General features: G+C 41.1%; 1 protein-coding gene across 1 annotated transcript; it reads right to left on the reverse strand.

The window, feature by feature from the left end:
- Positions 1–665: 665 nt before the first annotated feature.
- On the reverse strand, positions 666–12,347 carry LOC125311027. Its single transcript, XM_048268835.1, has 16 exons — positions 11,065–12,347; positions 10,843–10,961; positions 10,648–10,751; positions 10,348–10,525; positions 9,611–9,728; positions 9,021–9,112; positions 8,520–8,605; positions 8,391–8,403; positions 3,490–4,801; positions 3,154–3,272; positions 2,751–2,854; positions 2,052–2,229; positions 1,845–1,962; positions 1,552–1,643; positions 1,147–1,232; positions 666–1,047 (listed from the first exon to the last, which is right to left on the reverse strand). Exons 1-16 carry the CDS (start codon positions 12,250–12,252, stop codon positions 989–991), a joined length of 3,966 nt encoding a protein of 1,321 aa, XP_048124792.1. The 5' UTR covers positions 12,253–12,347; the 3' UTR covers positions 666–988.
- Positions 12,348–15,506: the final 3,159 nt, after the last annotated feature.

Genomic DNA, 15,506 nt, shown 5'->3' on the forward strand with positions numbered 1-15,506 from the left:
TCCTTTTGTATTACCGGTAAATTAGCAGATTTTGCTTCATTATAAAAATAGCAAAAGTTAAACTGTAAACTTTGCCTATAATTTAAAGTAGGACCCTGAGTGTTTTCTTTTTTTGTATTGTGGTATAAAAGAAAAAAAAAAAAAAAAAAATATATACTGCATGCATGGAAATTTGAGAATGGAATTCCTCCGTTCCACAGGGATTAGGTTGGCTGGCTTTTCAATGTGTTTTCTGGAGTTGGTGGTGTTGTGTGAACCACCAACTTCCATAAGAGTATTCAAAGAACATGACAAAATAGCAACTTTGTAAGAAATGTAAAAATCTGTCCTAACATGACTTACTGACCTATTTGAAATAGTAAAGGGTTAGCTTGCACAAGATCACCCTTAGTGATATCTAGCAATGCCTTCAAAGTTATGTGTAGCCGATAACATCATGATGAGATAATAGAACACATGGAGTTCTTCTCTGAAGGAAGTGTGTATGTTATGTTATCTTTAATTGTCTGGAGAAGTAATCTAAATGCAGCATACACCAGTGGATTTGAGCATGAATGAGAAGATCCGTGAATACCAAATGAAATGTATAACATAAGATTTGTTCAATTAGAAGTAGATGCTGTAAATTCTCTTTTGGAAGGCCACAATAAGAATAAGTCTGCAAATTTAAAATTTGAACAATTTATTCAAACTCAACTTGCAAATGCAAGTTCCATCAGTATAAACACAATTTCATAACAACAACTGCAACAGTTGTTAATACACCAATGCAATAAATACAAAATGCATCAAATTCTGTATTTATAAAATGTTAAAGTACCATGTGGGGATTTCACACGTTTAACCCATTTCCACTTCACAGCAAGAAACAAAAAAAAAAAAAAAAAAAAAAAAAAAAAGTTCAGAACAAGGTCCTTTAATCTGAAGTTGAAGTGCTACTACTAGAGATGAGCATAAGACGACTAGTCCATTCTCAGAAAATCTACATCTATGTGGTCTTTTCCTGAACAGTGATTGGTCCAAGTTTCACCCGACGCCCATTTATTTCTAAAAGAACAGAATTTACAATGTAAAACCAGAAGAGATATCTGAAAAACTGATCGAAAAGAAGAAATCAGAGTTGCTCTCTGTGCAATGAAAACTTACCTTCAGCAGCTCTTGCCCTCCTGGTGGGACATTGGTCAGCATTACAGCAGCTACAGACCCCATCATTTCCATCAGCACTGTTCCACCTAAGAGCAGAAAAATGCACACATACAGCAAATATATTTAGACATAGAGGTCCAGTCTCTTATTCGCCCTTTTCCATCACACACACACGGGTGAGGATTGTACTGCGTATGGCTGAGCTCAATACCACCATTCCAATCCTCCCACAGCATGGATGCCCACTAGTAATGTTACTGCAGACACATTTTGCATGCAAACCAAAATGGAACCCAACTCATCTATCCAGTTTGGGGCAACAGTGATATGGATCCAGAATGAAAATGCACACACACACACACACACACACACACACACACACAACACACACACCTCAAAACTCACCTGTCATTTTCCATGTTGTAGTGGCAGGCTTTGTGACTACTGTCTGAAGTGCCGGCAGCTAAAACTGCTCGGAGAATACAAGTGATGTAGAACTGTGGATAATTTAAGAGCATATGTTCAATAACAGGGGTCTGCTAAAACGTTTCTGCATTGATTAGTGAGAATGATCTTATGAGATTGAATTACTTGAGATTGTTACTTTAGCTTGTTATTTAGCATCAAGAAGTTGTGCACCAATTTGTCAACTACATTCTTTTAAATAGTAAATGCTTAATTTGTGAAAGATTACATACCGAGTCGAGGCTTTCATCTGCAAACCTGAAGGCCTCAATTTGCATCTGCAGTTTTTCATCCTGTACCCTGGGCATGAACTGGGAGCGGGACGCCATCAGTTTAGAGTCAGACAGACACCTGAGAGGAGAACCAAGAACAGTCTCAAGTTTAGGCTACCCCATTAAATCAGATGTCCCAAGTGTCAAGGGAACATGAATTGTTCTTACCCATGCTTCTCAATGAGTACATAGCTTGTGCCGGAGTGCATATCTGGTTGAACTGCTGCCACACAGTCTTCAACAAAAATACGCAAAGGCACATGATAGTCCGCATAGACCAAGGCCTCAATGTTAATCATGTCCCCAAGGAAGTACTTTGTGGATGGCCTCTCATACTGCCAATCATCTGCAGGTGAGGAAAAAAATGAATTAAGTTATTCCACTGCTTGGTTGACTTCCCCATTGTCCTGCGTAATTTAGAATGTGCATTAATATATGTTATTTGAACACCTATGAAGTAGATCCACTTTTTTTGGCCGCATCACACTTACAATTTAAATTCAGTTTAATTTCACTTATAGAGCGGCAAAACATTATACATCTCATGGCTCTTTACAGAGTGTTAGAACGGTCATGTTGCACTAAGCCTTAAAATACAGACGTTCAGAACATAGCAACATTTAGCATATGACGGAGGTGTCTTTTAGCAAGTTGGATGGCAGTAGGCTAAGTAAAATAGCGATGTTTCAAAGATGAGGTTAATCAGAATCCTGGGATTCGACCGTGCATTATTTTCTGTAAACAGACCACCGTGCCGTCCATTATCCCTTACTTAATTGCATATGAAGTTGAAGTGAATGGCATGGCATAGGACAATGTCACTCAAGATATAAGGATGAAATAAATCAAAACAAAAACTAAACTAACCAGTCATAAGTCTAAGAGAGAAGTCCAAAACCTGACCAGACAGCTGAGAGAATTGGTAAGGTGTCCATGTGGACCTTAAAGAATTGCTACTCACATTGTGGAACCTGTGGGGGTAGAATAAGGACAGAATAAGGGCATTGTACTCAGATTGTTCTGAGATTCAGGTCAAATCTTTTTTGGCCTATCCATTCAAAAGGTCTGGACAGCATGCACAGGCAAAACACATTTACACACAGAGAAGCCCAAAATACATCAGTGCAGCACCATGGAGGAAGAAGGTCAACAAAGAGTGACAACATTGCGACAGTTTGTGGGACACATCATGACTTCGGATCTGACAAAAAAAATAAAAAAAAATAAATAAAAGTCTGAACATGGGCCAAGTGAATTGGGATACACTTACCTAGCATAATGACACTTTATATTGACAGTGGCATCATTGGTCTTCAGAATAGGGCTCTCCCCAATTGGGCGAGGAGTGTAAATCAATGAGAAGGTATACACCACGACATCCTCAAACAACTCCACCATGAAAGACAAAAGAGGAACAGTCAGTTTAGACGTTCATGGGTGAGTTTCCCAAAACCATAGTTGCTAACCTGTTAGCAACTTTGTTGGTTGCAATGCAATTTCCCTTTGCCAACCAACTAAGTTGCTAACTTAGTTAGCAACGATGGTTTTGGGGAAAAGTGCCCCAGGCCATTAATGATCAAACAAGATGGTAAATCCCTGCTGGTACCTGAGCTGTGCCTCCACACTCACGCAGTGCGGTTTCGAACAATAGCTCTTGCTGGGACTCGTCCAGGACAGTTGGAGAACAGCCACCCAGGGTGATATCGGCTGGATCAATAAGGTCTCCAGTGCCCAGCAAGTCCATCTTTACAGTCAGCTGGAGCGACGTCTCTCCACAAACAGCATGAACGGACTGTGGTATCACAGGTTGCTGGAGCTCGGTCTTCTGGTCCTTTGGAAGAGTTATTGTGTCCGTTAGCTGCGGTTCTTGAGAACTCTGCACCAGAGGACGTTGCCAAGTTTGACTAGAGTGCCAACTGGGAGCCTCGGTCTCGGAAGGTTGTGGTTTCGGCTGATGTTGTGGACCGTCATCAAACTGACCAGGCAGGTTTCCCCACTCACTAAACATAGCGGGTTTTGGAAAATCCACCTTCAGTGGCTTCTGTGGCACCAACACTCCAGGGCTCTGAACGAGGGGATGACTCATAAGATCTCGTTGTCTCCTGTAAGGGTGTAGCTCATACAAATGTGGTCTATGTGTGGTTGAGGCTGTAGGACGTTGTGGAGGTGACCCACCAAGCTGGATTCTCAATACATCAGAAAAATCAGTCAGTGGTCTTTGGGGTACTTGCATTCCTGGACTATGAACAAGGGGGTCATTTGTCTGATGTGGTTGTCTCCTGTGAGGGTTTGCCTCATGATGTTGCGGTCTTTGCGTGGTTGTGGCTGTAGGATGTTGTGGAGGTGGCCCACCAAACTGGTTTCTCAACACACCAGAAAAATCAGTCAGTGGTCTCTGGGGTACTTGAACTCCTGGGCTATAAACAAGAGGGTCATTCGCATGATTTGTTTGTCTCCTTGAAGAACTTGCTGCATAAGATTGTAGTCCTTGTGTAGCTGTGTGTAGTTGTGGACTTTGAAATGACCGAACAGGCTGAAATACCCAACTAACCATCAGTGGTTTCTGTGAGACTTGCACTCCTGGGCTATGAACAAGAGGATCATCCATCTGACGAGTCTGTGGCATTTTTGTAGCCTGCACTACAAAGGGTTTTTCGTTCAGGCGATCTTTGGCTGCAAACTCTTGTGCATCTTGTTCTGACTGTGCAAACTGGTCATTCCACAAATCAAACATGGAGTCCTTCTCAAGACTCACTTCCTTCGGTGCTGGGGATATATGTGCTGCAGGCTTCTGATCAATCTCATGTTGAGCACGCTGGTAATCCATTTCACTCCACAATTCTCTATTCACAGTGATCTGAAAAGACAAAGAAACACTGAAAGCATACAGAAGTGTCTGAAAAAACTGGGCCTGCCATTGCGACCCCATTGTCCAAATTTACAAAGACTAAAACCCCAGCAACAGCTCTAAAATTTCATTCTACAACCTCAACCATCTACAGCCTTAAGTGGCTAAAAGAGCTGTTTTGTAATGTGAATCAGGTGTGTTGCATCAAAGAACATTGTGAACCAGGTGAGGAGGGTGGAGACTTGTGGAGAGTTGTGCACTAGACTAAAAAATGCTGTTCTCAGATGAATATTTTGTCTTAATCTCTTTCTTGATATTCTAAAATCCGCAGGTATATTATTATTTTTACATTATTATTCTGTTATATATAAGTAATGTTATAAATAAAGCCATTGGAAACTTGTATGTCAGTGTTATGTGTAAAAGTGGTTAATGATACAGGGATAGTGGTTTAAGGAGGGTGGACATTATTTGTTGAAATTAACTTCAGTGACAACTGTTACACACTTGAGCCAATAGTCCAACATAATAGCCTATTTAAAAAAAATCATCAAACCCTCTAAAATTGCTTATATTAAGGGACATAAATAACGAGCATATTTTTTATAGATTGGTATTTTTCTAACATCAACTGGCATCATTCAGCGGTAGCTGCCATACAGGGGTGTAGTGGTAAAATAAGAGGTGGGTAAACTATGATTGTTGATTGTTGAACTATGAATGTGAGCATGATAATGTGGACTGCACCATGCGGTATCGGATTTAAAAAAAAAAAAAGATGTTTGATGATGGTGGAGGTTATTGTCTAATGTTTATAACCATACCAGTGGTATTCAATGATTCCTAGAGTGTTGATAAGTATACATATTGTGAATGTGGATAACAGTGTGATTTATGAAAGTTAAAAGTTGCAATTGGTGAATAAACTCATCTGAGAGGTGGATAAACTCTACTATTTACTACTATTTCTGAAATTTCAGAGGTGGATAAACTATGTTTACTTTCATTTAGCCTCCACTACATCCCTGCTGCCATCATCCAGGCCAAGTTGCATCACATCATGTGCACACAGGTCCAGGCAAAGAAGAGTTTGGTTAAATTAAAACACAACTGGGATAAACAAACTAATGCATAGTGATCAACATTTGTTTTGCCATCATCTGGGCAGTCATTACATTGTGCAAACTCAAACTTCTATACAGAGCATTATCCACTTCCATTATCCACATACATTTCTCCCAGCATGTCTTTCTGTGGGTATTTAACCCATTACTGGTACTTTGTTTTATCACAAATTGCACTAGAAATATATTCAGGTTCAGGTTTATAGGAAGCACTTAAAGTTCCTTAATGTATAGGTAGGGTGTTGCAATACTAATATGCGATTTATACACACACCCCTATGTGATACATACACACGTGATCTACACACGTGATCTACACACCTTTCCCAACCCCATAAAAAAATGGTGCATTTCATAAGCAACTGGGAAGTGGGAAAGATTCTACTCTGGGGGTGGCAGGCATGGACATGGGAGATCACAGACATGCCCCTAGAGCAGTGTTTTTCAACCACTGTGCTGTGAGAGATCATCAGGTGTGCCGCAGTAAATTACCCAAACGTCACTCACTGGTCCAGAAAAGCAACTGTTGCATCAAAGAATGTATAACCACATGCTCTCATTGATTGTACGATTGCACTATTTGTGGTATGCAGGCATTGTACAACGGGGTCCCCATATCCAGTATTCACAGAATCACATATCCAGTTCATAACAACAATTAAATTAGATATAGTCACCTACAAATGAAACAGAGGGAGCTTGTTTTATTGAGCAGAGGGTGATTTCACAAACCTAGATAAGGGATTAAGCTGGGATTTTTAGGTTATCCTGGATGAATTTAGCCTTGACTTGGTTTCACAAAAGAGATGGCACATAAGTTACCATGGGGATTTATTCTCTGCATGCACCTAGCCTGGTCCCGACCAGGCTAACAGCCAAGCTAAGTTAATTCTAATGGTAATTATGTCATCTTATTGGTTCAGCTAGCTGTCATTCACATCAGACCTCCGTGCTAATTTTTAAGGAGCTTTATTCCATTTATAAACTATTTGCTAAATGCATTGGCTCGCAAAACAAAACAGATTGTCTGCCTACTACCATATGGTTATTATTTTAATTGATAGCCTTATAATTATTAACATAGACCTAGGTACTCATTGTTTGCTTATTTTATTGATAGACGTTTGATGAATAGCCTACTGTAGTTGATTGGAAGTGGAGGGGCAAGTTCTCGAAGGTATTTTCAACCATAATATTAAGGTATATCATACTATGTCTTTGCAGTGGCAAGCGCTTTCTTAATGACGTTGCGTGCCGAGACAAGGAAGCACTCACACGTGGGTGCATACGTACATTTGCATTCAGTTGGTCTACCACGCCTACTCCTGCTGTTTTACAGAAATAGCCATGATTCCCCATTCCAAAAATGACAATTTTACTTAATTGTTAGTCTATATCAAAAGCGGTGGTTCACTTTGTGTGAATGACGCTATTTTCCGCGTCTTTTTTATTCCAACCGTGGGATTTTGGAGCAGAAACGAGAACGTGCACACATCCTGAATTACTTACACCTGGCTTGACATAGTTGCTCCTACTCATCCTGGATTGGCATTAGTGAAACGAGTTGAGCTAGGATGACCAGACAACGCTATGTCAAACCTCGCTTTATCACTTACCTTGGATGTCTTAATTCTGCCTTTGTAAAATACCCCTCAGGCCTTGCATAGAAGCCATAAGGCCATATCTGTATTATTTGAAATTTTAGGCTATGGTATGTTTATTTTTTCCTTCACACAGGATGTTAGTGTGCCGTGGGACATTAAGTGTCAAAAGTGTGCCGTGGCACAAAAAAGGTTGAAAGACACTGCCCTAGAGCGTAGCTCTGTGAAGCACTTTGAAGTGGGGTCTTTGACACTCAGAGAGGAAAAAAACAACAATTTAGCTTGCTCCATGCACAAAGTCACTTCATTGCCCAGGTGATTGATATTGAACAGTGATTGATATGGAACAGTGCGTCCCCAGAGTCTATGACCTTGCCTGCTCCAATCTGTGTACTTCCTTCAGTACACTTGAATGAAATGCTGTGTGTTCTTACCCGGATAGGGTGTGAATTTTAACAAAGTAGGGTTGTCTCAAGTGCACGGAGTTGGTGTTTGACTTAACAGAAATGACTATCATAACATTTCTGGTGTGCAAATGCACTCATATTAGATATTGTAAGTACAGCGGTATGCAAATTGGAACACAGTCTACCTTTGAGTAACTTGATGTTTGTAGGCTAGCTAACCAGAAGGCTAACATTACAACATTGTCTGTGTCAGCACATGAACGCTCATAACTCAAGTGTGGAGTTCCAAAGTGGGAACCTTCCCACTTCCTAGCTGTATGAACACACTTGGTTACACACCAATTTGTCTATTATACTAAATGAATGAGGACTAAATCATCTGAATCAAATGTACACTTTATTATTACAGTCATGAAATCACACATTTTCTTCCCTCATGCACCTGAAATCATGGGAAACTCAAAGCTCAGGACTATTCCTTGGTTGGAATCCTCTTCAGAATAGTGACAGGTCCTAGTACTACAGACCTCTGCTTAAAATCTGGAAAAATAAGAAATACATTATAGTTCTGTACGTATACATAAATGACTTCAGGTCAAAAGAATCTTTTAAGGCTAGTAAACTGATCACATTCATTGATCACATTCAGGATTTACCGTTAAGGCTTCTTGCCTTTCTCTGTGGGCATGTTTCTGCTTCACAGCAGCTACAGACCTCATCATTCCCACTTGCACTGACCCACCTGTGAAGGCAAAGTGTTTCACGGAGAAACAGTCAGCTGATCGTTTGCACATTTTATGCACATTCATGATTTTATGCAAGGGGAGGGGACATCTGTTTTTCCTCCACTGCCATGCTAATTTAAAAATGTACAATTAGAATCAGGGGAAGAGTTTTAAACTGCCCTGGGATCAAGACATAAGATCAGGGCGATGTTCACAGAAACATGCAAGAAGGATTGCAGATATGAACAACAATATTTAATTTTAATCTCACTTAAGATGTGCAAATTGAGGGTTAATCCAACTCACAAATCAAATTTGCATGTACATTACAAGATTGCACATTTCAAGTGTTCATATTCAAATGGAAAAAATGCTCATTAAGAAGTTTGATGAAACCCTAGAGGCCAATTGTTCTGACTTTTTAGAACCTACCGGTCCTTTTCTTTGGAGAAATGGCATGCTTTATGTATGCCATCTGGTATACTGGTGTCCAATACCGCCACAAGGGTGCATGTTATGTACAACTGGACAAAAACAGAATATTAGTTAGAATGAAGGTTTAGATGGATCGTTAACACACTACGTTACACTACAAATCAAGACCAATCATGATGTATGCAACAATATGGACATGATTACACATTCTATGCATCGTGCATTTTTAGACAGGCACTAATGCGGTTGTACGTTTCAGGGTGAGCCTATACAAGTTTTGTAAAAGGCTAACACACTGCAGCTAATGAGCAGGAATATAGTGTTAGCCAATTAGTCAGAAAGTCTTTAAGACTTACCTATTTAGTCAAATCGGGTTGAATTACAACACAGGGACTGGGTCTCAAACCACATACTTCCATCAGTACACTGCTAGTGTGCATTGAGCTCTTACTTACGTTGTGCCCACTTTTCAATGGTTAGTATGGTCCCAATATCTGTACTATATACTTAAACTAAGTATTTGAAGTATGCAAGTAGGCGGTTTGAGACAGTTACACAAGAAACCTTAGTAGAGGAGTGATGCTAACCAAACTCTGGCTGGCACCAGCAAACCTGAAGGTCTCCAACTGAAATCTCAACATGCCACCCTGTGTAGTGGGCATGAAGAGAGAACGAGAGTTGATCAGCTTTGAGTCAGACAGACACCTGCATTTGCAAAAAGAGGAGCATTAGAGAGATGCCTTAGCGTCCATTTCATACAAGTCCTGTCCCCAAACATCATTACAACAGCACATGTCCTGAAGTGCAAGACAAGATTAGAATTAATCTTCAGAAGCAGTGCAAGCACTCACAAGGACAGGATATAAAACAAGCCAAACAATTGTGGGTATTCCGGGAAATGGTTGAACCAGAGCCGTAGATAGAGAGGACACTGATGTTGCCGCCACGCTATCAAAAGCTCCAAAAACAAACTGCTGAATGGCTGAATCACAGGAAGGTGGGATGCATTTCTGGATGCTGGAGGGCATAATCAATTACCTCATTGACTACTTGACCAGAGTTCCAAAAGCCCCATAATCTGGAAAATGGCATGAAAAAGCGCTACCATTGCCATCTCTTATGGGAGTGCCTTATCTACCAATCTGGGTTGAACCATGTGCTTAGCACTAATGGTTAATCATACTGCACTGCAAACTACATGCATGCCAAAAACATTTAAATAACCAACTCAAACAGTTCAATGGATACAAGCCATTAAGATCCTAGGTCCTGAATGATTGGAAACTTAACATCGGTTTGAATGAAACTGATTGGCTCCACGTACCCATGCTTCTCAATGAGAAAATAAGAAGGATCAGCATGTCTTTCTGGTCCTAGTGAAGCCACACAGTCTTCCACAAAAACATGAAAAGGAGCATGATGGGACTGACGAACTGAGGCTACAATGTTCATGACGTCCCCCAATAAATATTTGCCTGAAGTCCTCTCAGACACCCAGTCATCTGCAAGAGGGAATCAAACTTGAGAATGAAAACCCTAAAAAGGCAATACAACACTTTCCTCAACATGCAACCTGTATCCATCCCCACCACCTCTCAATTATGAAGATTTCATTAACACTGACCATTCATAAGCCTCAAAGAAAAATCCAGAGTCGCCTCAGAGGCCATAGTATGGTGGAAGGGAAGCCAGGTTGGCATTAGGCCACTGCTGCTCACATTATGCAACCTGTGAGATATAGGAAAGTCATTATACCTGTGAGAAATATATAATGAAGCCAAGCACAATCTGAAAACCCCAAGTTGAAGAATTTGCTTACCTCTGGTATTGACATGAAATATTGACCACAGCATCATGTGTTCTCACAATCAGGGAGTCCTCAGTGGACACTGCTGTGTAGGCCAGGGTAAATTTATAAACTAGTAGGTCGTCAGTCATCTGAAAAGAAAAAAAAAAAAAAAAAAAAAAAAATTGTCAGGCATGGAAAAGAAGCTATAGCATTTCTGTGGAGAACCATATGCAGGCAGACACACCCAAATACCTGAACACGACTTCCACACTTGTGCAGTTCAGTTTCAAACAGCAACATGTCAGAGGAAGAACTGAGGCCCGTCGGCCTACAGCCACCAAGTGTGACATCTGACGGACTGATCAGCTGGCCCGTCCCAAAAAAGTCCCTCTTCACTTGCAGGTGGAGCAAACTCTCACCGCAATGAACAATGACAGACTGTGGGGCTTCTGGCTCTCTAACGATAACTGTGGGAATGGCAATAGGCTGAGGCACATGAGAACTCACTGAATGCTGTGGGCTCAAGGCAGCAGGAGGGTATTGCTCTTGAAATGACTTAGTGATGGTCTCTTCATTTGGGGTCTCAATCGGAGGCTCATTAGTGGAGTTCTTACTAGTCTGAAGCTCATCATTTAGGGTCTCACTTGTCAGAAAGTAATCATTTGGAAGCTCATCAATGGGGGTCTCACTGGTTGGAAGCTCGTCAGTTAGGGTCTCATTAGTCGGGAAGTAATCATTTGGAAGCTCATCAATGGAGGTCTCACTAGTTGGAAGCTTGTCAGTTGGGGTCTCACTAGTCGGAAAATAATCAGTTGGAAGATCAGTTGGTGCCTCAGTGGCTGGATGCTCAATTGGTGTCCCATCCATTATAGTGTCAATAGTTGGTGGATTGGTCATTTTAGGTTCAGCAGTTGGAGGCTCAATGACTTCAGGAGCTCTAAATAGTCGAGGTTCTGGACGCTGAGGAACAACTGGACGCTCAAATTTCTTGATGGGCAGACCTGCTGAAGACATTGTTTTCTTAAATATTATACTAGTAGGAAACCTAGTTACCCAAGTAGCCCTCACAGGAGATATTGTGGTTGGTTGTTGTGGTTCTTGATTAGATTCATGCCATGCTTCATCACCCTGCCAATCAGATACGAGCATGTTTTGGTTATTTGGCTCCGGTGCTTGAGGGAAATGTTGACCAGAAGGATTTTCGACCAGAAACTTCAGCATCTTCCGCTCGTGTTCAGGCAACTTCCCAGGTACAATGCTTACTTGGGACTTGTGCATCTGCTCCCTCTTCTGATGCTCCTGCACTCCTGCGTACCCAACCACAGCATACACCGACTGCTGCCTCCACAAGTCTCCGCTACCGGAGAATTGAGTAGAATCAGACATGCAACAGGTACACACCAGCGCCATGGCACAGGCTACAACACCAGTAGAGACCATTGTGACACTTGTTGGTTGAACAAAGACCAAACCTTCTATCTGTTTTTTGTATTCCTCATGGTTCTTTTATAGCCTAGGTCTTGGGGCGGCGCTCAGCTTGGAGTGTGCTCGTTTAACATCTGCTCCAAATCATTACATCATGGCCAGGTAATAGACCTCTTTTTTTACAGCAGACATTTTGAAATTAAATTGTAAAGCAGGCACAGGTGTTACTAAATACCTTAATGAGGTCTCTGTTCAATTTATGGCCACCTTACAGCAAACAACTTTGACAAGATTTGGGAAAGATTCTTGAAAGATTGTAGTCTTTTAACTAATGCCACCCATTCAAACTTCCAAGAATCTTTCCCAAATCTTGTCAAAGTTGTTTGGTGTAAGGAGGCCATTCAATGTAACAGAATCTGAACCTTAATTAATGTCATTAGTAACACCTGGACCTGCCATATATTTTATGTGAAAATGGCTGCAGATTTCTTAAATCAGCATTGCCCTCTGCTGGTCAGAGTAAAAAAAAGTGTCATCAGAATAAAGGCTGGTATGGAACACATTCTTTTGAACGTTTGCTCAATTTTCACTGGCTTCACCTGTAATTATTTATTCCACTGACAGCTTTCTAATTCATATCCAAATGTGTTATTTGATCATCATCAATCTACCTGTCTATGCTCAAACAAAGGTGTGAGGGAACCTTTTAATTAGCTGTGGACTCAAGGTGAGAAACAAGTTCCCCCTCAGTCACCCTTAGCTTCAGATTAACATCAATCAGACACCTGATATGCTTCAGCAGAACCCATTAGGGGGGAAGAAATGGCACGACAAAAGATAGTATGTGATAGTGATAAGATCAAATGTGTGCTTGATACCCCTAATGGAAATTGATTCAGGTATTCAAAAGGCAACAGCCAATGACCCCATTTTGTTTTTATAATAGATGGTTTTGTATAATTGTATTGACAGATCTCTTTCATATGTTGAGTAATCTTTTTTCTAGCTCAGTGGTTTGGGATGTTAAGCACTGTAGTCTCTGCAGTAAGACCTCTTATTGAACTCATCATGCTCAATTATTAAATAAAAAGACTAGAGCAGAAGTGACCGGAACAGAAGTGACTGAACAGGAGTGGATAATCACTAAAACTCTGAAATATTACATGCATATTTACAGAAAACATCACTTGTATGAGTTAAAAAATATAATACAGTGCTGCAGTGCATGTTGATAAAATCCATGCTTGTGATTTTCCTGTAGAGGGCGGTAGTACTCTATATCCAGTGGTTGGACTGATCTGAATTCAGTTCACAATAAACCCTGTCTGCTACAACACAGGAAAGACATCTATATAAATACTGTCATGTATAGCATTCTGGATAACACAAATTTAGATTGTCATGGAAACCAGGCAATTTGGCTGGAGGAGATGACTGTTGAATACAAAAGCTTAGTTTTGTCCATGGCAAGTCATGTAATTCAATTCATGTTTTTTTTTCAACAGTTACATTTTATGACATAAAATCTGGATGAATCACATTTTTGTTGGTGTATTGCATGAAGGCAAGAATGATGTTTGTTTTTGTAAAAACGCCAAAAATGTGACTAGTCTGTGAAACGGCAAACTAGTGTGTGTAGGTCCACACGTACATAAATCCTCAGAGGCTCAACATCTCCACTGAGAATGGGGTCCCTGACCGTGGGGACTTCCTGTGTGACAAACTATACCACGCACACACATACACACACACACGCACGCATGCATGCACCCATCACACGTACACACACGACACACATACACAACACATATACGTAAGAAACAATAGAAATGTAAATGCATGCTTTTATCATATTGCATCATATTATATGAAGGCATTTGCAATGAAATTAGCGACGTAAAATACATTTGTGCATAATGACTTGGGCCACTCGGGGGGGCCATATTAATACACTCACACACACAGTAATGACAAACTAAGACCATAAGCTGACACTGTCATTACTATAATGTTGCTGTCATACTGTTCATACTCATTTACATGAGTAGAGGCTTCATTGCATGTGGGTTGTTAATGGATAGATGAGGGGATGAGAAGAACACGTAGGAGGAAGAAAGGTTCTGGGAGTGAGAGTGGTTCTGTCCATCTGCACAAACACAGGAGGGGAGGTGAGCTGCGTGCTGAGTGTCTCTTATCTGTGATACTCTCTCCTCGCTCCACAGGCAGTGCCTGCTGGGGAAAAAACATAGGATTTTGGGAATTTGTGGGTCCCCACCATTTTGTTTTTTTCTTTGGGCTGAGCGGGGAATGAGAAACAGCTGCCAAGCTTTGAAGTTGTACCGCTTTACTTGAGAATGTCTTTTTACACACCTTTGTGTGTGTGTGGGGGTGTGTGTGTGGGGGGGTGTGTGTGTGTGTGTGTGTGTGTGTGAGAGAGAGAGAGAGTTAACATAACAGTTAAATGTGATTATCCTGTGAGGCAGTCATTCAATCCCACCTGTGAAACTATTTTCATTTCACTGAAGTTTTTTTTCCCCCACCAAACTTGAATGAAGGGTTCTGGCAGAGAGGAAAGTGGTGTTGAGTTATGAGTAATGTCTGTCTGCCTGAGATAATTGAGAGGAGTGTGTGATCTTCCTGTCTATTTTACACAAAGATGCTGCTTTTTGTTGTTGTGTATGTTTATGTGTGTGAGTGTGAGTGTGAGTGTGTGTGTGTGTGTGTGTGTGTGTGTGTTTGTGCATGAGTGTTTACCTGTTTGATTTGTTTGTATGAGCAGTGCTCCCATGTGTCTTAAGTAACGGAAGAAAAATGACTTGTTTATTAGCTGAAACCTGTTAGCAGAAAGGAGTAGAAATGTGTGCATGTGTGTCTGCATGCAATGATGAGTGAAAGCCTCTAGAGGTCCGACTGCACTCTGTCCAGCGCGTCCCCAGAGAGCTCTCCACGGCCAGCCTGTCATTCATCAGAATCGCTCTCATTCTGTCCTTCTCTTTCATTCACTAATCCCCCGTTTCCTCTCAGTGTCATCTCTCAGCCTCCAATGTGTTCATGTTCTCCCTTCTTCCCTTATTTCTCTCTCTCTTTCTATCTCTCTCTCTCTCTCTCTCTCTCTCTCTCTCTCTCTCTCTCTCTCTCTCTCTCTTTCTTTCTCTCACACACACACACACACACACAAAGACACAAATGCACACAAACACACCCCTGCCCAATCAGAAACCTGCATTTGAGATTGCTTGTTGGCTTGAAGACAGCCTGCCCAGCCCTGG

Source organism: Alosa alosa, chromosome 17, assembly GCF_017589495.1.
Source record: "Alosa alosa isolate M-15738 ecotype Scorff River chromosome 17, AALO_Geno_1.1, whole genome shotgun sequence".
Taxonomy (NCBI): domain Eukaryota; kingdom Metazoa; phylum Chordata; class Actinopteri; order Clupeiformes; family Clupeidae; genus Alosa; species Alosa alosa.